Source organism: Corvus cornix, chromosome 7, assembly GCF_000738735.6.
Source record: "Corvus cornix cornix isolate S_Up_H32 chromosome 7, ASM73873v5, whole genome shotgun sequence".
Classification (NCBI taxonomy): Eukaryota; Metazoa; Chordata; class Aves; order Passeriformes; family Corvidae; genus Corvus; species Corvus cornix.
Genome location: NC_046337.1, coordinates 27,488,239 through 27,509,325, shown reverse-complemented (window position 1 = coordinate 27,509,325; position 21,087 = coordinate 27,488,239). Strand labels below are relative to the sequence as shown.

The 21,087-nt window shown below is 39.7% G+C and overlaps 2 protein-coding genes across 9 annotated transcripts in view; one reads left to right on the top strand and one right to left on the bottom strand.

Moving 5' to 3' along the window:
• FAM126B (family with sequence similarity 126 member B) overlaps positions 1 to 12,287 on the bottom strand; it is a 68,846-nt gene extending 56,559 nt beyond the window's left edge. For 2 of the 7 annotated variants that reach the window (XM_039554956.1, XM_010406588.3), the window contains exon 1: positions 11,616 to 12,087. The gene's annotated coding sequence lies outside the window, so the exon portion shown is untranslated. Of the gene's footprint in view, positions 1 to 6,520; positions 6,607 to 10,985; positions 11,178 to 11,615; positions 12,088 to 12,156; positions 12,211 to 12,268 lie in introns of those variants that run through there. The other 5 variants (XM_039554958.1, XM_039554957.1, XM_039554959.1 and 2 more) reach the window with 5 other exon arrangements.
• Positions 12,288 to 12,509: 222 nt separating this feature from the next.
• NDUFB3 (NADH:ubiquinone oxidoreductase subunit B3) lies at positions 12,510 to 16,390 on the top strand. Of its 2 annotated transcripts, none has more exons than XM_039554968.1 (3): positions 12,510 to 12,597; positions 13,512 to 13,659; positions 16,122 to 16,390. In XM_039554968.1, exons 2-3 carry the CDS (start codon positions 13,514 to 13,516, stop codon positions 16,276 to 16,278), a joined length of 303 nt encoding a protein of 100 aa, XP_039410902.1. In that variant the 5' UTR covers positions 12,510 to 12,597; positions 13,512 to 13,513; the 3' UTR covers positions 16,279 to 16,390. The 2 variants fall into 2 exon arrangements, with proteins under 2 accessions (XP_039410902.1, XP_039410903.1); XM_039554969.1 differs by having other exon boundaries at positions 12,569 to 12,647.
• The last annotated feature ends 4,697 nt before the right edge of the window (positions 16,391 to 21,087 follow it).

Below are 21,087 nucleotides of genomic sequence, written 5' to 3'. Positions count from 1 at the left end.
ATGGTTTTTGTGGGCTTTTATCTGAAATCTAATCTATTTTTTTTCTACATATATATAATATCTTTAGGAACACAATATAAACACAGCAGAAACAACTTAGATCAACCCAATTTTTCATGCAGCATGTTAGGCAAGACTTTCCACAATATTTTTCACTTATCTAAGCTGTAGATCAGTGATGCCTTTTCTTGGTCTTAAAATCAAGAGTCAAACACGGTTAGAAGGGGAAAAGGGATTTTACCTTGGTATTTATTTTAAGGATCCTTAGGTGCACACGTCCAGGTCATATGCACCGAAATGCGCACGACAACGCACACCCCCAAAAGATAACGTTATAGGTTTTACTAATTAGCATATCTATCAAAAATTCCCCAATCAGAGGCTCGAGTGAGCCCCCCTCCCCAAGGAGCCTTCCCCTGGATAGGTCTATCTTAGTTTACAGAATGTGTTCTGGAGAGGATCTTGGGGTTTGGGGCACACTGATCCCTAACTACAAAGCTTCTAAAATGTTTAGTCTCTCAGCTTGACAAACAAGTCCAAGAATGTAGGCAAAAAGCACTAAAAAAACAGAAGTTGTAAAAAAGGTATACCAGGGGTATAAAAGAAAAGGCAAAAAATCTTCATGGCATCATCACTATATAAAATAAAGTAGTGCAAAGTGGTGTTGTATTTCCCATTGATTCATTTATTAAATGCCTTTCACATTGTTCCCCCCCACTTTCCCCTGCCCCTAGCCCTGGCCACTCCCTCGAGTTCCTCCCTATTGGTTCCTGTACCCCAACTCCGCCCAGGTACCGCCCCTGCGATCTGACAAAACCCCCCTGCGCCCGCATCACGAGGTCTCCCTGCCTCTGGGGGTCGCTGGGACAGGATGTAATCATTGAAGGTCCTCTGAAACCTTCATGGGGAGACCCTTTCTCGCCTCCTTCACCGTCACTGTGCTGTAAAGCTGATAGTTACCGGAGCAAGAGTGCGGAGCCGTCCGAAATGGACTACGGGAGGGGGAAATGGTCGCAGTGCCCTAAGCAGCTCCGCTGAGCTCTCAGGGAAAGCTGCAGCCTGCTAAACTAAACCTAGCACTACAACAGTGTAAAACCACAACAAACAACAAAAACAACAAAAGAAAACAGAGACAAAAACAGCCTTCCACAGGTGCTTGATGACTCCAGTTGGAATACACAGCCTTTTTTCCTCCTCCCCCCAACACTACTGAAACAAGCAAGATATTAAATGCACACTATTTTCATACATATTTTCTATTCATAGCCTGAACAAAATTAAAAGTTTTTTGTCAAATACTGCCCCAATATATACTCAGAAAATGTGAGTCTTTCAAGATTATGAGAAATTACAGATTTAACAAGCAGCACTGAAAATCCACACAGCAAGCTTCATGGGTATGCCTCCTCAAGCTTTTTTGCGTGGACCGGGGAATGGAATTTATGTCTAGATGGTTAATTTTACAATGTTCCAGGTTTTCAAACACATTTTCTAGCACTCGAAAAAAACTCACTGAGTACTCAATGTTCTAATCTTCAGCCGGTTTTACATAACCTCATCCATACACAGATACTCTGGGGTTTTGTTTGTAATACTGAACAGTTTTCCTGCTAAAAAAAAAAAATTCAAAAGCAGTTGGTAAAGCAGTGCTTTTCCTCTCCTCAAGGTCCCAGAATAAATTAACCTTGGAAAAACAGCAGAGATGGCCTTATATGCAAACCTGTTAGGAGTCATACTACTGCTTTTTGCAACATTATTCTTCTTTGAGAAATTCCATATATTACATCTACTTCAAATAGAAATCCACCCACATGAACATAAGTAGTTTACTAAATATAAATAGTTTCTCTAATCTTTTACAGGTACTGTCCATCTAGGTAACATTTATGATCTTTTACTTTTTTATTAGTTATACTGGCATAGAGCAAATTCAGTTCACTCTCTTCAAACACATCATCAAAAATTTTTAATCAAAGCCTGAGTTTAATTAAAAGCCTGTTCTGTTTCCCTCTGCAATTGTGCTGATAGGGATCAGCAGCATTTACTAAAGTTCAAGCACCAGGCACCTGAAAGTGCTAGATTATACATTTTTGGTGTAAGTAATATACTCATCTAATACCCTTCATACAGCTTGCTCCACAAAACACACAGTCTTTCAAGGTCACACAGTCAAACAGAAGGTTTAGAAATACTGAGGTCATTGGAATGTACAATGGACCTGCAGAGAGAACGTGGAGTAACTTCTCCAAAAGCAGGGCTGATCAGGAATAAAGCAAAAAAAAAAAAAAAAAACCAAAGGAAAAAAACGCACCACCAGGACAACAAAAAACCACCAAGAACAAGCCAAAACCAATGCACACAGTCCACACGTGACTCCTTCATCACATGAAGAAACTGTTCTGAACAAAACACAAACCCAGTCCTAACACTCCGGTATTTGCAATTATGTGCAGATTTGCAAGTTAAGATCATTACACCATAATTCTTTCTTATCAGTGAGCAGCAAGGGTTTCATACTTGGGGCAAAAATTCTTGTGCTTTTTCCCTTATCTGCCAGCTATCCAACTGGCACTTTGAAAAGATTTTCATAACGTATTTTAACGATTTTGTTCCCTAATCACTTCTATCTGTTTCACTTCAACTATTAAAACCAAGAAGATGGCAACTTCAAAAATTCCCCTGCCATAAAAAAGGAAATGCTAATAAAAACCTTTTCCATTTTCCATAGATGCGACGCATATGCATAAACATGCAGAATTTACTCATAGCAACCTTACGTATTTCACAAAGCTCTAAAGTCTGCATTCACAGAGACAAAGAGAGAATCATTGCAATCTATTCAAAGTCATCACACATTACTAAAGCAGAATGCCCCAGCAGTTCATAGAAATAGCAATAAAATAACTACTACTACAATTCTGCATAAAGCCAAGGAAAGCCTGCACCCTTTCCCTGTAGGAGAGGTATTTTGTCTTTCAAAAGCTACCCATTGGAATATTAATTTGAAATACATCAAAACTTTATAGAGCTGAAAATGGACAACATGGTGATTAAGGTTTCCTAACTAGCATGATAATGTCCATTTAAGATTTGCTCCCTGCTCTCTCTCACAAGACCAAAAACTTATTATCAAAATAAGCCATCAAATACAGTAGGTTGCAATCATGGGAGTATCATCAGCAGAGGAGGGCAATGGACCATCACACCCACACACATCTCCACCAGCCAAGTGTGATAAGGTTCCTGCAAAATGTTTCAGTAAAATGACAAGAAACTATGCTGAAGCAGCTCTTTCCCAGCACTTGACAAAAAAAAAGAAAAAAAAAAAGGAGAAAAAAAATAAAGAAAAAGGCATAGCACTCCCACTCCTCCACTGACCAAGAGATCTTTAAGCTTTCTGCATTTATTAGACAAAATTAATATATACAGGCACTGTACTTCAATTTTCTTGAACTTCCTTCTACTTTTTGTGTGTTGAACCTACCTAGTTTTCTCTCTTTAGCATAGACCACAACCTGCAAGTCTGAGAAAAAGGGCACAGAAAAAATAACAAAACTAACCCTTGAACATTTAGTAAATTGGAAGTTGCCAAATAAGGGGGGGGGGGGGGGGGGGGTGGCGGCACAAAACACACTGTGAAAATCAGCACAATACTCAATTACACAATTTCAGCAGAATCAATGCCAATTAGTACTGGCCCCTGACCCCTAATCTGGTCTGGAATCCATCCATGATCTTAACCTGATTAGGACTTAGTGCACAACCAACATAAAATCCCACTGTTGCACATTTATTCTTCTGCCTTAGCATCCTAAGTTTTACTCAACTTCAACACTGAAGTAGCTAGGGGGAAAAAAAAATTCAAAGTTAATGTAAACTGTACACATTAACTGTGAAAAAACGCAGTAGACCTGCAGCTAACTGAAGGGATTTAACCTACAGAGAGGAAAAAACAAAGCATGTATTCTCTCAAAGAGTTTAATGCCGTGATTCCTGGAACACAAGGTATGTGTGGAACACAGCTACCATTTCAAAGACTTAAACACCCAGATGCCTCAAAAACATTTTTCTATGGCTGAGGAGACAAATCCAACAAAGTTTCAAATTGCAACTATCCCAACAAGGTTTCACTTCTGCATGTACAAGGAATGAGTGCATGAGTATGTTCACCACTGATGCAGAAAATTGCATATTCTGAAGGTAGCAATTGTTCTTACATGACCATGCATAGTCCAAGCCTACTCAATACCTGCACAAGCAAGAGAGCATCTCAGTCATTTCTGCAGCTGGTCCTTCAGAGACACACGCACAACAAGCCATGCCTAAACGGTTTTAACATTTTTATTTGCTGTCTCAACTTCTAACCCAAATTGTAGTGAGGAGAAAGAAAATCTTGTTCTCTCCTTCTCCCCCAAATGAAACGCAAGCTAGGAAGTTTTCTTACTCAACAGATACACAGAAGCTTCTCAAACTCATGTGGTGTTTACACTAACATGGGTGAAGGCAAAGCCAGAGAGTCAGAACACATGAAACATGTCTTGGCAGATGCACCGATCTAAGCAAACAGAAAAGGCAGTAGCCTGCTCCTAGCCTCCCTGTTCACTGGAAAATCATGCAATGCATGTGACACCTGTGATTTTAAGGAAAGGTTGCTGTCACAGGATGTCTATGAAAATAAACAGTGCAGATATACAGTTTATGAATGCTTAGCTTAAATTCATCTAGTATTTTAGGTTCTTCTATTTCCATTCAACTTACGCTCCAGTCCAAGACTGCTATCTCTATTTGTATGTCCATAGGTAACACATAACTGTTTTAGAGATATTCATGTAGCTCTTGCCACTCTGACATGGCAAGATTTGGACTGCAATTTGCTGCAGTCCATTAACATGAAGAAAGCTATCAGAACAGCTCATGTAAGGTCTAACAAAATTAGCATCTCTCTTCCCAAGAAATTGCCACAGATGTAGTTTAGTAACTTCTAGAAGCTTAAGGATGCTACTATTTGAAATTATTGTACAGATGCAACATTGGAGACCATCGGGTATGGTGGTTCGCCTATTACATAACTATCACACAGAATGAATACATAATTAACAATCTAGAAGCAGCTTTGGAAGCTCAGCAATTTCATCTAAAGCCTGTTCTATGCTAAGAACAAGAAAGCAGCATCTTTAAAAAAACTAAACCCACAGGCATAAGGATCTAGTAATTTTTCCATTCCACATCTAAACCCCCTTGCTCTCCCCTCTGTGTCCATATTTAGCTCACATCTCTATGCTGTTTCGGCTCAACAAAACATCTTAAAAAAAAAAGCAGTGGAAAGTTCTCCACTGTTACACAAAGAAATATGAGCTTTTGCTGGGATAAATCCTTTGTCAGCATGCCTTACACTTCTATGTAAAAGGGCACATTACTATCATTTAAACTCCTCAATCACTTCTTGTGTAAGTTCACTACAGTAAATGGACTTTAACCAATCATCTGTCTCTCCCACTGCTGTCATTAAAATATGAAGAGTTTGAAAATACATTAACACTCCCTTTTACTCTTATACTATCACTGTTGTACAAAGAAAGACTTGTACTACAGAGGCTGGATTCTAGCTACAAACACAAGTGCTAGTTTTGTCTACTGAAGTTCAGTTTTACATATTCTAACAAAGCAACATGGTTACGACAGAAGTTTGGAAATTCAAACTCTAACCTTAATTTTGCAGAAGTATATATGAACCTTAGCACTTACTTCAGCTGTTCCAGAGGAATGAATAATTTTCATCCGCAAAACTCTGACAGCATTCTGTATCCACATTTATCAAGCGATCTGACATCATCTGTTGTTACATGCAGATACTAAAGACCAGTACAACAACCATTCTACGTAGGGAGCTTTCCTTAATTACCTTTTTTAACTAGATGTGGGCTTCCAAACCTAAAGCATGAGGAACCACAGTGACATGCTGAAGCATCAAGTATTCTTTTCAAAAAAGTATACCTCTAACCCAGAGTAATACAGAGATACCAAACTCAAAGTTGAGCCTTTCGATTTTTGTTCTTTGCCCTACTCTGATGGCATGTACCAGGGTGCTTGATAAATTGCTCACTCCACCTGCTCTATAACTAAGTTTACATAAAAGCCTCCTACCTTCTGAAACACATCTTGTCTAAAAGGTTATTGACCCTCATGTTCAGCCATCACAATGCTGCTACCACACCGTCTGAAGGGGATGGTGGAAACACCGCTGTAGCTTACACATGGGGCACACTGGTCATAAGATACCACAGCTTCACAAAGTTCAAGTTAAAAAAAAAAAAAATTAAAATTCTAGCTAATTTTTTACATGCAGGAAATACAATATTCAAATTTACAGATACAAGCTAACTTGAGCTAATTTCTACAACAAAATCTGCTACACTTACGCCCATGTGTCTCCAAGATCTGGTGCTTAGGATATTTAGGAAAATAACTACAGTAACTACTATGGACTTCTTAATAACCTTTTCTAAATCAAGTTTTCTACCTTGTGGCCCTATTCCAAATCAGAACAGAGGCAGGCATCCAGAGGGGCTGCTCTCCAGCCTCTCCTCAAGCTCAAGATATCCTCAAACCTAAAGGAGACAGAAAAGACAAAGTAGAAAATATGAAGAGGAGACGTAAAGAAACAGACACCAGAACTCTCGGAAATAGCCAAACTATTTGAATAAAAAGAAAATAAATTAAGACAGGAAGGAAAAATGCAAGCAAATTTTACACATATTTCAGCTCATCATCTTTCAGTCCAGTATCTTCTCAGCTGAATGGCCATGAAAAATAAGATTATTCTTTTAAATTTTCTCACTGTCTTTCCAGACAGATGCCAGATCATTTCCCCAGGTCACATGTGGGTCAAGCCAAGGCAGAAGAGGGGAGGAAGACCCTAAATAAAACTACAATTTAAAATTTATAAACTACTAAAAATGCAAACAGAAAAATATTCCAGACATATCGATTTTGCCCTGTATGAATCAGCAAACTGCAGTCATGCAGTCTGCACAAATGTCCATGTCACACATTTCAGTTAAGCAGAATTCAGAGGAACAGCAACGTGTAACTATTTAAAGAACTCATGAACCATACACAGTGCAGACACCACTACAGGACATCTAACCGGTTCAGTTTTCTCAAGAATCACAGTAATTAAAACAAAAACATAGTAAGATTAGCTAAATTATGGAGATTACACACAAAAATACTCACTTTGCATTTCTGGAATGTTAGCCGAATGCTTGCGTAGCAATACAATATAAAATGAGATGTCATTAACTACTTTGTCCTGTAGAAAAAAACCCCCACAGAATACACAGAAAGATAAATTCCTCAAAGAGTGTTTTAACAGATTTAAACTGCACTAACCATCTCCATCAGGTCCTGTGCTGAACAGTGTTACACAGCCAGAGAATTTGGCATTTTTCAATGCCAAATGATAGCAATGATAACCACTACTAAGAGATAGAGAAATAAATAAGTAGTTTACCACTTTACAGTAGTTATACACCTAACATTTTATTTCTCTACCCTAGTGGCATTTCTTTCCAAATGTCTCTGGCTCTCTATTTTCAGGCAAAGTTAGTAAATTTGAACATAAAATCTGTATTTCTCTACAGACTCACACCAAAAGGTCAAGGCAGCAGATCTGACATAGGCAGTGGGCAGCAGAGGCAAGGTGGACTGCATGTGGAACAGGATACAATGAAGGAAGACCAAAAAAGTGACTTGTCAATTGTATTTCTGTCTTTCACAAATCATCTGAATTGATTAATAATAAAACATCTGTTGAACCCTATGCCCAAATCCACTATATTTGATAGAAAAATGTAACGCTAACAGAAGAAAGAAAAATTGCTGTGTGGCCATTTGTCATACAATAAAAAGCTTTTACTATTATGGATAATCTGCAGCATGTATTGAAACAGTCTGCAAACTGTATACTATTGTACCCAGTCCCTGATCTTGGTTTTTATGTTCTCTTCTTTGTAGCACTGCTGGCAATACAGAATTTTGTTTTACAGTAGGTTTTTCCTAAACAACTATATTTTATTTCATCAGAAGTGCCCCTCCTACCTCTTGAGCTTTTATTTGAAGTTTAGAAACTGAAGTCAGAATTCTATACAAAATAAGGAGATCCACTGAGTCACTCCATAAAGCTGTCCTATGACTAAAGTTAAAAAAAGGCACTTGAATTATTTGTCTTGTTATTAGAAGCAGTAATTATTCAAGAAAGGTGCAGAGAGAAAAATTCAACCAGCTTGCCATTTTACCTACAGCTAGTTCTTCCAGCATAAACCCAAACTACTTCCTTACTCAAAAAACCCCTGTAGAAAATAGCATTAAATAAGTCAAGAATTACTTCTCACAATTATGTTTGGAAATGAAAGTAACTGACTGAAGTAGCAAGTCAAACTGTACTACTTGTGACTGTCTCTGCTCAGATAAATTTTCCCTGAAAGGGACTTCTTTAATGGTTATTACAATGGCACAGATGCCCTTCATGAAGACTCAGCTGGGGAAGCCTCCACCTTCACTTCCTGATATTTGTTCATATCTTAATATAGGGAAACAAGCATCAAGAAAAGTAATGCTTTTCCAGCCCAGACAAGTCTTTGAGTGAACTTATTAAACAATCTTTCAAGATTCTCAACTCATATTAAACTGCTTGGTAAAGAGCCAAACTGGTCTGCCTCTCCTCGTACAGAAAATAAGGAATATCACATGAAGCTCTCAGATAACAGATTCAAAACAGAACCGAGGAATGACTTACTGACACCACACAAAGTGCAGCTCTTACTGACAGAAAACATGGTAGCTGCAAAAACCATACATGGGCTCAAAAGTTTTTCTAAGTATATCCATGAAACAAAAATCCATACAACGCATCATCCCCACTGAGACTGGGAGAGCTGACCTAAGGAGTAACCCTATATTGTAGAAAAGAGTGCAAAAGTAAAGCACCTGCTGTCAAATGAGCACCTGCTCAGCTGTGGCAGACAAGCAGAACTTGAAACAATGGTCCTGTCACATTCCAGGGTCTCAGAGCTTTAGACTTCAAGAGAGAATAACAGATCAGACCAGTATGGCTATTCCTGCAAAGAATGGTCTTTGGGCTGCCCAAAAACAAAAACCCCAAACAAAAAACCAACCCACCAGCAAACAAACACCATAAACAGAAAGAAACTAAGACTACTGCTCCAGCCCATCACTTCTCTAAAAGAGAGGTGAAACAGTGACTGTGATACTATCTATAAAATATTTAGCTCTCTAATGATGCCTGAGAAGATAATTTCCTTCCCCACCATTCATAGTCTTTTTTTTTAAAGCATTCAAAGAAACCAAGGTGGACTAAAGATCCTTTCCATCCTTATTGTAATTAAAGCAGCATTAACATTTTATTCAAATGACAAGAGGCTTCCAATGACATAACTGAACTACTGATACAACACCACGGGAAGTACCATGCAATTTCAGAGGGAAAAAAGATGCAATATATAAGTAGTTCAAATATGTATTCTGATATTGAGGGGGAAAAAAACCCACAACCCTTTCTTGTCATCTCAAAACTGAAAATACTTCAAGTCACCGTCCGTCACACAGCTCTCTACTCCAGAAAACAATTATGAAGAGGATACCACTAGACACTGTTGGATGCACAGGCAGAGAAGAGTGGTACCTGTAATGTACTTCACAATCTGTTAATTCAGAATGCACAGCAACACAAATTGCTGGAAACATGGACTTTTGAAAGCTGTCCAAGAAACCCTGCAGCCTTCCTCTCGCCTAACAACACAAGCAGGAATCCCAGCAAATCATAACTAGCATAGCTGTATAGATGCTAACATAACTTTATCCTAGAACACTTAATCTTTGCAGTAATTATCACCACCATGAATACCAAAAAAACCAAAACAAAACCAAAAATCAACTCAATAAATCACAAAAAGTACTGATTATTTGTACATGGAGTTTCAATGACCTTTCCTTCCTAGAGGACATTTACTTGTTTGTTGAGGTTTTTTTATACAAAATGAAAATTTCTCTAATGTTATTTCCTTGTGCATACTATTGATTTCTTCAGACTGACACTCTAATTATGGCAAAACTTCCATCTCAAAACATGTTGTAGCAACACTTGTAGGCCTCTTGAAATTATGCAGACTCACTTACTTGAAGATAGAGCATCAAAGAGCTTACTATTTTCCCAAAATATCACATCCCTCATATTTGCGGTCTTATTTTTAAAAGAGTATGGTCCATACTGAAAGAAAAAGAAATAGAGGAAGCAAAACATGGTAGAGCAGATCAACTGACTGCACACAGTTTTTCTTATCAAGAGTTGTTATGTACTTGAGGGGTGAGGGGGAAGGCAAAAACAGCTACTCAAAACCTTGTTAAACCTTGAAAGCGATGGTGTACCTGAAGACAAATCCTGCCAAGTGCACTCCTCTGCTACAGTTCTGTTCATGCACAACAGATCACACAAAGCCAATACTCTGTGATCAGAACTGAATGTCCCTGGTGACAGATTCAGCAATACCAGCATAGTTTTGTGCATAGTACTCAAGGCATGCTTCCAAGCACCATGAAGAAACAAAACAAAATTAAAAAAACAACCCCCCAAAACAAATAATAAGGAAAAAAAGCACCAAACATAAATAAAACTAGGACTTTGTATCTTTCCCTCAAAGAATAAAACCAAGGTTATCTGGTATCTGACATGTCTATGGGTCACCGAAAAAAACATTCTGAGAAAAACATCAACATTCCTCACCACCACTGGACTTTGGACACATAAACATTAACTTTCAGCCACAATGAGAAACAAGAAATACTTTGCGAGTCGGTGACAGAACTGCATCCTCTGTAAGACAGGGATTTAAGCACCTCACAAATAAAGAGCCCTCCTACAATTCCACCCCCCCATACATTATAGAAAAACAAATGGGTCTTCTCACCCTGAAAAAGACTGCTCTGAATCTTCCAGACTTTATCTCACAGTGAAAAACATTCAATGCTGAAACCAGACTGAGGCAGTCTGGATTAAACAGATGGCACTCTATTTAGAACAGTTTCACTGTTAATAACATGATAATGGCATTCCTCCTGGAAATCTTCTCATGCGCTTCCAATATCCCTATTAAAAACCCCTGAAACCCAGAAGTAGATTTCCATCAAAATATAATAGAAAAAATGCACTACAGTCTATCCCAAAATTCTGCCAGCATTACACTACGATGTTTATTCTCATTTTAATAAGAGTATCAAAAATTAATACAACAGTATGTATTCTGTTGAAAAGAAACATTATTGCATTATATAGAATTGAGGAATCATTTAAGTCTTTATAAGTCACTGACTATGTGGTTAACTTTTACCAGTCTTTTTTCAGATGAAGTAGACTACGTGCTCAAGTTTGATGAACATAAAACTAATTTTAATTAACCAGATACTAAGGCAACTGACATTTCACAGTCACATAGCCACAGCATGCAAACCGCCGAGCTCCCGACACAAGCACTCAGTGAAACCAAGTCGCCACCTCACTCAAGAAGCAGCTATCAAGAGAATTCTTCACTTTCACTTACCTTTCAATGCACTTCCAGGATTTCGGGATGTCTCCCCACTTCTCCTAAGGAAACAAACACCAATGTTCTTTTAAGACGTACCCACTGAAAACCAAAACTTGACTCCTGGCGCCAGCCGGGCTCCCGAGCAGCTCCGATTTCTCCCCCAGCTTCTTCCCCAGCCGAGGCGCGCCCCGAAGGCGGGCAGCGAGCGGGCACTGCCCGGGCCCCGACACCGCTCCCCGCGGGCAGGGCGGGGGGCCGGGGCTTACATAACCGCGGGGAGGGGGCCACCGTCCGAACGGAGAGGGAGCGGAAGGGGAGAGAGGAGAGGGAGCAGAGCAGCAGGGACAGGAGAGAGAGAGAGCGAGCGGCGCTGGCGGCGGGAGTGTTGAGAACGGTTCGCGCCCCCGCACGCACAGACCCTGCGGGGCTTCCGTCCCTGCCCGCACCACCGGCAGCGACAGACGGCGACAGGCTGCCCGCAAAGAGCGGGAGATGCTCGCTCCCAGCGCCGGCCCAAGCCCCTCCACCCCCGGCGCCGGCCCCGCCGGCCCCTCACCCCGCTCTCCTCTTCCTCCTCCTCCTCCGCCGCCACCTCCAGCCACCGCCAGCCCCGCACCTCAGCAACGCGCCCGCCCATTGGGCCACACCCCCCGCAACAAGCCGCGCACTGATTGGCCGTTTTCCGCTCCGCTTCTCCTTCCCCCCAACCCCTCGGCCAGAGCCGGCGCCGCTGTTCCTTGTGCGGGGTCCGCCCCCTGGGTCGTGGCGGGAGCGCTGCGGGCGGCAGCGGCCCGGGAAGGGGTCTGGCAGCGGCCCGGGAAGGGGTCTGGCAGCGGCTCCACGGCCTCCGTGTCCGCAGCAGGCCAGCGGGAAGAGCCGGAACGGAAGCTTCCCGGAACCTGCGTGTCTGGCCCGCGCTTCCCGTAGCGGCTGGTCCTCGTGTGGGTTCCGGTTCCGGGTGGCGGCCGCGTCCTGAGCAGGGTCGCGGAGCGGGCAGGTACCGCGGGCGGGGCTGGCACCGGCACCGGGCCTGCTGCTGCCGCCGGGGTATCCGTGTGCGGGCAGGGCAGGCGGCGGCGGGGGTGGAAGTGGGGGTGGCTGTCACTCCGGGTTGTGCCCTCCCGGCCCCGCTCGGTCCGACCTCTGGGCACAGCTTGTGCTGGTTCTTCTGGCAGAGAGCGCCCGGCTGGTGCTGCAGCGCAGCCCGCTGGCCGCGCCGTGTGCGTGACAGGCCATAACCTCCTCTCTTGTAAAAAGTGAATATTGGTAGGAGAGAGGCCTTAGGTTTCTATGACAAGGTTGGAGACTGGGGTCTAATTTGGGGGGAGCTTTTCGGGTAATGACGGCGCTAATGCTGCTCTCCAAGTTTCCTCATGCAGCGAAATCTTTGCTTGTTTCCACGGCCTGCAGTCATCTTCAAAAGTTATAGGCTTTGAAGCTGTGTTCTGCATTCCAGTCAATTTTCTAAACTATAAGGACAGTAAATCTGTTCTTTGCTACCTGATATGTGTTAAAATGGGAAACCTTGGCTCAAAGAAGACTCAGGTGCTTTGTGAAAATGGAGCCTTAAAAGCTGTCATTTTCTTCCAGTCCTTCATGATCTTGCTGAAAATGTTCACCTTCACATGTTTTTAAGGAGAAACTTAATATTTTTATAGTTCTCCAGTGTGTATGTAAATAAGGCATATATTTTTCAGCCTCATCAAGTGACTGGTAAGGTGTATCTCCTTGTCCACCCATCTGCCCTGGAACTGTTGATTGCCACAGGTATATCTGTCTGAACTGGAGGCAGCTGAAAAGGAGCTGAAGAGCCAAGTCTTTGTTTTTCTCAGGTTTTTCTTCAGACCTTAGCAAGTGTATAGAAATAAGATGATGCTCTCTGCAAAGTAACAAACTGACGTTTTCCTGTAGGCATGGGACATGGAAGTGAACACGGCCATGGCCATGGCCATGACAAAGTGGAACTCCCTGACTACAGGCAGTGGAAGGTCGAGGGAACTCCACTGGAGGAGGTGCAGAGAAGGCTGGCTAAACAGGGTCTGAGGGATCCGTGGGCTCGGTAAGTGCAAGAGCCTCAAAAGTCATCTTGATGTGTCATCTTGTAGCATCAACCAGACCTTGTCATTGTAGATAATTCTTTCTTCAGCGAAAATTAGTCAGAATTTCAGTTAAGTCTTGGTTTACTTTTTGCATGAAGGTCACACCTTGCATCACCTTGACCAGTCTCCACATCTTGCGAGGCAGCCTTGCGTTTTGTGATGTTTCATGCTGACACAGATCAGGCACAATGACCAATACCTCATTTACCAAAACAACTAAGTAGTATTAGGTCTGCACATATGAATAAGCCTGTCCTCCTCTGCAAAGAGATTGTGTGCCTTGGGTCTTGATGAAGATGGTGGAACTTGCACTGACATTCTGAGTGGGAATAGGATTCCTCATATACAACAGGAGGCCTTTATCTGAAAAGAAGAAATGTACATGTATACAGGATAGAATTGCATTCAACTGTGAATGACATAATGGAGAATCAGCTTTTTACTTCTCATGTTACCACTCGACAATTAATATCTCCTCCTTTTTAGATATTTAGGCAGCTGTTAAAACAGGGCTTAATGTGTTTCTCCCACATCATGAATTATGGAATATTTTGTTCAACCACCCTTTCATCTTGGGGAATAAAAATACCAAATGTTTTGTGCTGAGTAGTCTGGTCTTTCTGTAAGGGAAAACTTGCATGAGCAAACTGTTCCAGGAGTCTTCATAGAAAAGGCTTCACTCAAATCATTACAAGAAAAATGGAAGAGCAAATAGGTAATCCGTTAAAAAGTTGTTTCATGCTATAACCTTTAGAGGGGTTTGAGGTTGACAGCACTTTTTTCTTTTCTTTGGAATAGTTTAAAGATGTAAGCCTAAAGTAAAACATGCTTTAGATGATGATATGAATCATTCAAAATATCAGCCCTTAATGAACTTTCCAGGCCTGTGTCACATTTATCTTGCCTCCATTTTTGTGGAGTGCAAGCAGCATAAGATTTTTTCCCTTTGGTTCACACAAAATTGTTTTCAGCAAGCAATAGGCTTATTCCCATTTAAGAAAGGAAAAAAGAAGATACAGTTTAATATTGTAAGTTTAGTGTAAATTAACCTGACCGTTAGTGCCTATACTTCCAATTTCAGGAAGTGCTGCAAAACAACACACTGGAAAAGAGAGTGTAATATTTATTGCCCCTCCAAGATAAACTAAAACTCCTGTTTCTCTGGTAAAAGAAGGGGATTGAACCAATCACAGGTTCAAATAAGGAACAAAGTCAAACCCAAAGCATGAGATGATTCCTTCTGAACTTTTAAAATTTTATGTAAAGTAGTATTTCAATTCCATAGGACAGTACAAGTATCATGCCAATCTTCCTTAACAAATGAGAAATTAAAGTATCATGTTACTTGCTTCAGTAGTCTGGAAGAAGATTGTATTATTAATGTCTTGCACCACAAGTCTTGAAAAAGTAGCCCTCTTCAGAGCTCCCTCCCCTTTGGTATGCTCAGTTCATTTTAACAGGGAATCTGCTTTCAGCCTGTATGCCAAATGCACATTAATGTACATATGACATCTTTCACAAAGCTTATTTTGTATTTAATATTTGGAAACTTTGTCTGTATCAATTAGACCTTTTACTGGCACCTAGAAGATACTCTTCCATGCCAATATGCTTTCATCCTGAGTCACAAAATCCATCTACACAAGATTATCTGTGAATAAGTATCTGTCCCCCTTGTTTTAAACCCCCATATCTTCTACCACAATGACAGATCTTATTTTATTGTGTGCTTCTTTTTCCTTTTCTTAAGGTCTGTTGAGTCCTTACAACAGACAAACTACACCCATCTCCATAGATTACACTGGTTGTGCTACAAATAAGTATTTGTAGTCAGTTAGAGCAGTGACTAATGTTTCAATAATGATGTAGGTTGAAAACAGTAAGGCAAAACAGTGTGAGGTTTGTACATACCCTGTACAAGCTAAACACCATCTTTTCGATTTTTTTTTAAATCATCTGATTCTTGTATAGTTAAGTGTTATATTGTGAAACAGAAAGTGCCTGAACACTAAGATGAGTTATCTATGTCTGCAAAAACTTTCTTTGTAAGATTTGACTGTGCTACATACTGTCTAGCACAGTGACTAGCCTTTGTAGTTAGTCCAATCCATGCAAGTGCTAGTGGGCACTGATTTGTTGCAGAGTAAAAACAGAAGACTACAATTACATGATTTTGGGGAGGTGATTCTGTTCCTATAATTGTGTTGTTTGCTGGCAATCCTTGTATCTCAAGTTACATGTGTAAGGGTTAGAGTTCATATCATGAACTTTACTTGTAACTCCTGACACTTAAATGACAGAACATGCCTCAATGTCTATCTAATTGAAATACCTTCATCATTCTTTTATATATATATTCCTGTTAATGTATGTCACAGTGGCTCCACTGATCTTTTTTCCTTTGGTTTCATTTTCCTTCTAGTAATGAAGTCTGGAGATATATGGGTGGCTTTGCAAGACCTATCACTGTAACAGAAGTCTTTACTAGGGGACTCAAGTGGGGAGTTGCAGCTTTTGTCATAGCTCTGGGCATTGAATATGCACTGTTTCCTCCAAAGAAGAACGGAGGCCATCACTGAAGATCAAATGTGACAACTTAATACTTACTAATCATAAGCTGAAGCATACATAAGCCTGCTGCTCACTCTGTACTTATAATATGCATATTAAAGTCTGTCACAGGCAAACTCATGTTTCTTTGATGTTATTATACGTTTGTGGAAGGATCAAGAAACAGCCAGAGCACTTTAACTGGCTTCAATCTGGGGAAAAAACCCAGCCCAAGATGACTCTTGGGTTTGCTGTATCATCCTTTAAAGAGCAAGATAAACAAACTATCAGACCAGCTCTTTTCAAGCCCTGCCAACATTGTGTTAAATGAAGCTGAGAAGTGTGTTGCTTTTAAGAGAAAATTTGTAGTATAATTATTAAAGGTTTAATAACTATTATTTCCCAGTAAGTGGTAATGAATGACTTTGTCACTTTTTAGAAGTGTTTGTTACTGTTTGCTCTGATGTCTCTAAATAAGAATAAATATTACCTTAAAGCTTTAAAAACTGCCCCAGACTACCTTAAAGTACATGAAAATACCAAAGCTTATACTTCACCCTATTGAACAGTTAATTAGCTTGGCAGACACTATGCACCAGAATAATCTGTGTAACATCCAGATATCAAAAATTACATTGCTGCCACCTTTGCTTAGTAAAGTAGAATAAAATGTTTAACTCAGCAATAACTGTACCTTATCCTAAAATTACTTCCAACATACTTGACTGTAATGTGAAAAAAGAGAGAACAGCTTTTTCCTTTGCTCTGGTGTATTTACAGATTTATTTATTTTTACATCTGGTCTCTTCTAGTAATTTGTTTTAAATGCCCTGGTATCCCTTAAATTATCTTAGCAGCTTCTGGAGTGCTATAAGAATGCCTGGATTGAAGATTATAGCAGAAAAGGACCCGTGGGCAGTATATGTGCTCTGCAGCACTAGGAATTACAATTACCTGAATATCCTACTGTAAATTTTGTTATGCCATTAGTAACAAAGTAAGGAGGATATATTACATAGTTTTTTAATCCAAACAACAGGATATCTGTGTCACTAAAAAGAAAAGCAAAATTAGACAAGCAAGTAAGAAACTATAAATGCCACTAAACAATTACATAGTGTACTTCCATGGTGAGGAAATTGAAATTTTTAAATAATCCTGTCACAAATTGCAGGTTTAAAAAGAAGTTGAAGGTCCTACCAAAACATGGCTAAAATATCCTTTTTTTTGAAACATATATATTCACACACAATTTTTCTGAGTGAGATTATAATAGAGCTTTATTTTTAGAGCCAATAAACAACATTTGTTACTGTGTGAGTGCAGATGTACTGTTCAGTGGAGTTCGTCATCTTTGTATGACATTGCTCAAGGCACTGTTCATAGTGCAAATATTCATTTTACTAAACTTCTCTTGCCTAATCCTTTTCTCAAACATTCCTATCCAGCTGCATCATTCTCTGAAAAACAAATCAAGGTCTGTTGCACAAAATATTTCTATTGTCCCTTAGGCAGTCTTACCCAGAATACACACTTTCAAAGGCTGGTGGTACTCACTGCTTGTTTTCTATCTGGTTCCAAGACTAAGAGTACAGAATTTCAGATGGTGATGCCTTAGGTTTTAACTTTCATGTTTTTCAAATCCTGTACTGCCCGGTGTGTAACTCTGAAGTTTCATGCGGCCTGTTAACTTCTGCTCTCTCATGCTAGGCAGGCATAACAAAGCCTCTCCATGCCTGCTCTCCAAGGACACTTAGATTGTCCCAGGCCAAAAAGTATAAACCAAAAGCCTCTCAAGGGAGGGGCAAACTTGGGGAAATTACATCATTAACTGAAGCTTTAACCCTGATATGCAAATGAACCAAACCTATAAAAGGGTGAAGAACTCGTGACCTGGGGTCCATCTTGGCAGTAGCCTCTGGCTCCCCAGGGGGTACCTTTGAAGGCTTTTCAAATAAATACCTACTTTTATTCCCTTACTCATGTCTAGTCTCTGTTTCTAGGAGGCCTCTTAAGGCATCAATGGTTGTTCACGAAAACAATTAAGAGTTAATTGTTACTATGTTAAGAATTGTTACTATGTTACTAATGTTAATTACATTCTGTACAATCAGTCTATTTAAATGTTATAAGCCTGCCGCTTCACTGATACAGCAAATATATCAAGCATATTCAGTTAGACTAGACTAGTTTTGGTAAAATTTATGCAGTTGTGAATTAAGGTGGTATCATTTGGTGGTTTAATAGCCAGATGGCAGCCACTACCCGAATTATGATGAACATATTTTGCCAATATTGTAGAATATGTCTCATCATTGTTACACATACAGTACTCATAAAGATTTTTCTTTCACAGGTATAATAATACCAATCCTGCCTGGGGATGGAGTTATTTCCTGTGTATTAAAATAATAGTACCAAATGTGTCTTCACTGTAACCATAGCAATGTCTGTCTTTATATTAAAACAGCCTTTCTACCAGCATAGATATTTTACAGTGCAAAAACCAGGGTCACAAACAGCAGTGGCACCTGCAGGTGAGGAACATACATGATTGTAATACCACAGTCAGGAAACTCTTTTTGTATCATAAGGTCTGAAAAATAAAAGTGATGATGCTCCATTTTCCAAAATGCAGGTGGAAATCTCATCTCCATCAGTAGTAAATGAGCTATTTTTGCTCCCTTGGAAAGATAACTTGTGATTTATCTATTGTTTTTGATTATTCTACCTATGATATTTACATCACTAGCATAATCTTCCAAATTTGTGTGTTACACAAGAAGAAGAGTAGTTTAAGCAGCTAAATAAGAGAAGTTTAAGCAGCTAAATAATTCCAATATAATAGTGACTACATTGTAGTATAAACTGGCTAACTCTGAAGTTCCTATTTCTGAGCACAATAGAATAACTGTTCTCATTACATGAGGCACCTGTAGTTTAAATAGTAGACTATAACCTTGATTGTGTTATTAACCTGCCTTGAAATCTCTCCTGAAAACCTTCATAAATTTTTTTTTAAACTACAAGCTTCTATCCTGCAATTAGATCTTTGCCAGATCAGCTTTTATTAGCTAGACCTTCTACATCAGTGCAAAAATATTTTCTACATGTGGCCAATTGAAGTCAGGAATATTTGCTTCAAGGGGTTTTACAAGGAATGTACTCAGGACCCATCCTTGTCTTCTAATTAATATACTGATATCATCATGGGTATCAAAACATTTGAAGATTCATCCAAACTGTTTTACATGTATGACAGGGAACTGATTTTACAGATGTTCTATACATTCTCTGTTTTCAGCTGTAGGCCAAGTAAAAATCTGAAAATCTGCAAGTCAGATAATCCTTTCACAGTTATTCCAATGGAAAAGGAAACCCCTGGAAAGTAAGTCACTTCCCTTAGTGACCAAGCCTTTTAATAATGAAAGCAACACCAATATGTCACAAATGACACCATTTATATATAGAAATTGAGTTCACTCATCCTGATCTAATTTTGAAATTAAAGCATAAAAGACAAGTATCAAGTTCATAGTATTTTAGAAGGCATAAATTCTTAAAGTTTTTTACTTATATAACTAATCTACAAAATTAAATAGCTCAAACCTGTTATTAAAGCATATCAAACGAAGTATGTCCAAGCCAGAGATTTGTATCTAAAGCCCTTTGCATCAAAACGTATAGGACCATCTCAATCACATCTAATCTTACTGGTATGCTCCATGTTGTACATTTATGCTAATTTACAACTCTAGTCTGCATGAGTACCTATCTATGAAGATGATGTAGTATTTTAAATTAGAAATGGGGAAGAATGAAGAAACTTGCATACAGTTTATAAATGCTGCCTATAAATAGATGGAAACTGCTTAATAAGCATATAAAAATTAGGTAAATTAAGAAAAAAGTGGAACAAATAAACAGTATATTGGTAGCTTAAGCAATGGCTGTCTTAAATTTGTAAATCACTCATTCAACCATTTTTGAAAAAATAATGCTTCATAAGCCCACAGCCATACCATCTCCTTAAACCTCTTGTACCAACCTGTACAAGTCTCTATGTGCTTGTATGGAACCGATCCAAGGAGAAGTTGTGCATACTAATTCACAGTAGGTAGCTGGTTTCCTTCTGAATCAGCTACATCTTCATAGCGGGGATATTGCAATACCCTTGAATGATTGATATTACACTGAGAGCCTGACCATACAATTTCAGTAAGAATACAAGTATTTTTTCAGAACATAAAGCTGTCACTTGGTACAAATGCTAGGGTGGGCGATTGTTTTCTCTTTTTTCTCTGCAGCTCCAAAGACAGCGCAACTCTTCGTGTGTGTTACTCCCACAGTACTGCGCTTCCACTGCTCTGTTTTTAGCAGCACCAAAAAAATTACTCCATTTCGCAAATGCTTTGAACTCCATTGAGCTGGGAGTTGTCTGATTGCACCATATATGGAGGTGGCTTTTGTCTAGTTCAGCAGATAAAATAAAATTTCAGATTTTAGGCCTTTTGGAGAGCAGCTCCAGATGCCAACGCATCCCACAGTAAATAGCTTCATGAAAGTTACTGGTTTATGTGAAGGGAATTGCAACGCCCAGTTTTCAGGAACAAGGCGTTACGTAATATTTACTTAAGATTATACAACGGGAAGCATACAACTTTCACACAACTGTACATTATCCTCACTATGAACGAACAAATTCAGAGTGAGTCATGAACCATTCAAGGCGTTACGTCTAAACTCCTGCCAAAACATGTGCTCACGCTGACAGCAGGTCACCGAAAAACCTGCTGTTACTTCAAAGATCGCAGGGCCAATACAGAGCCGTTCTGTCA

Coding starts and splice junctions, on each gene's coding strand:
- NDUFB3 (XM_039554968.1), top strand. CDS start 13,514: ATGGGACATGGAAGTGAACACGGCCATGGCCATGGCCATGACAAAGTG. Junction 13,660..16,121: donor CTGAGGGATCCGTGGGCTCG/GTAAGTGCAAGA, acceptor TTTTCCTTCTAG/TAATGAAGTCTGGAGATATA.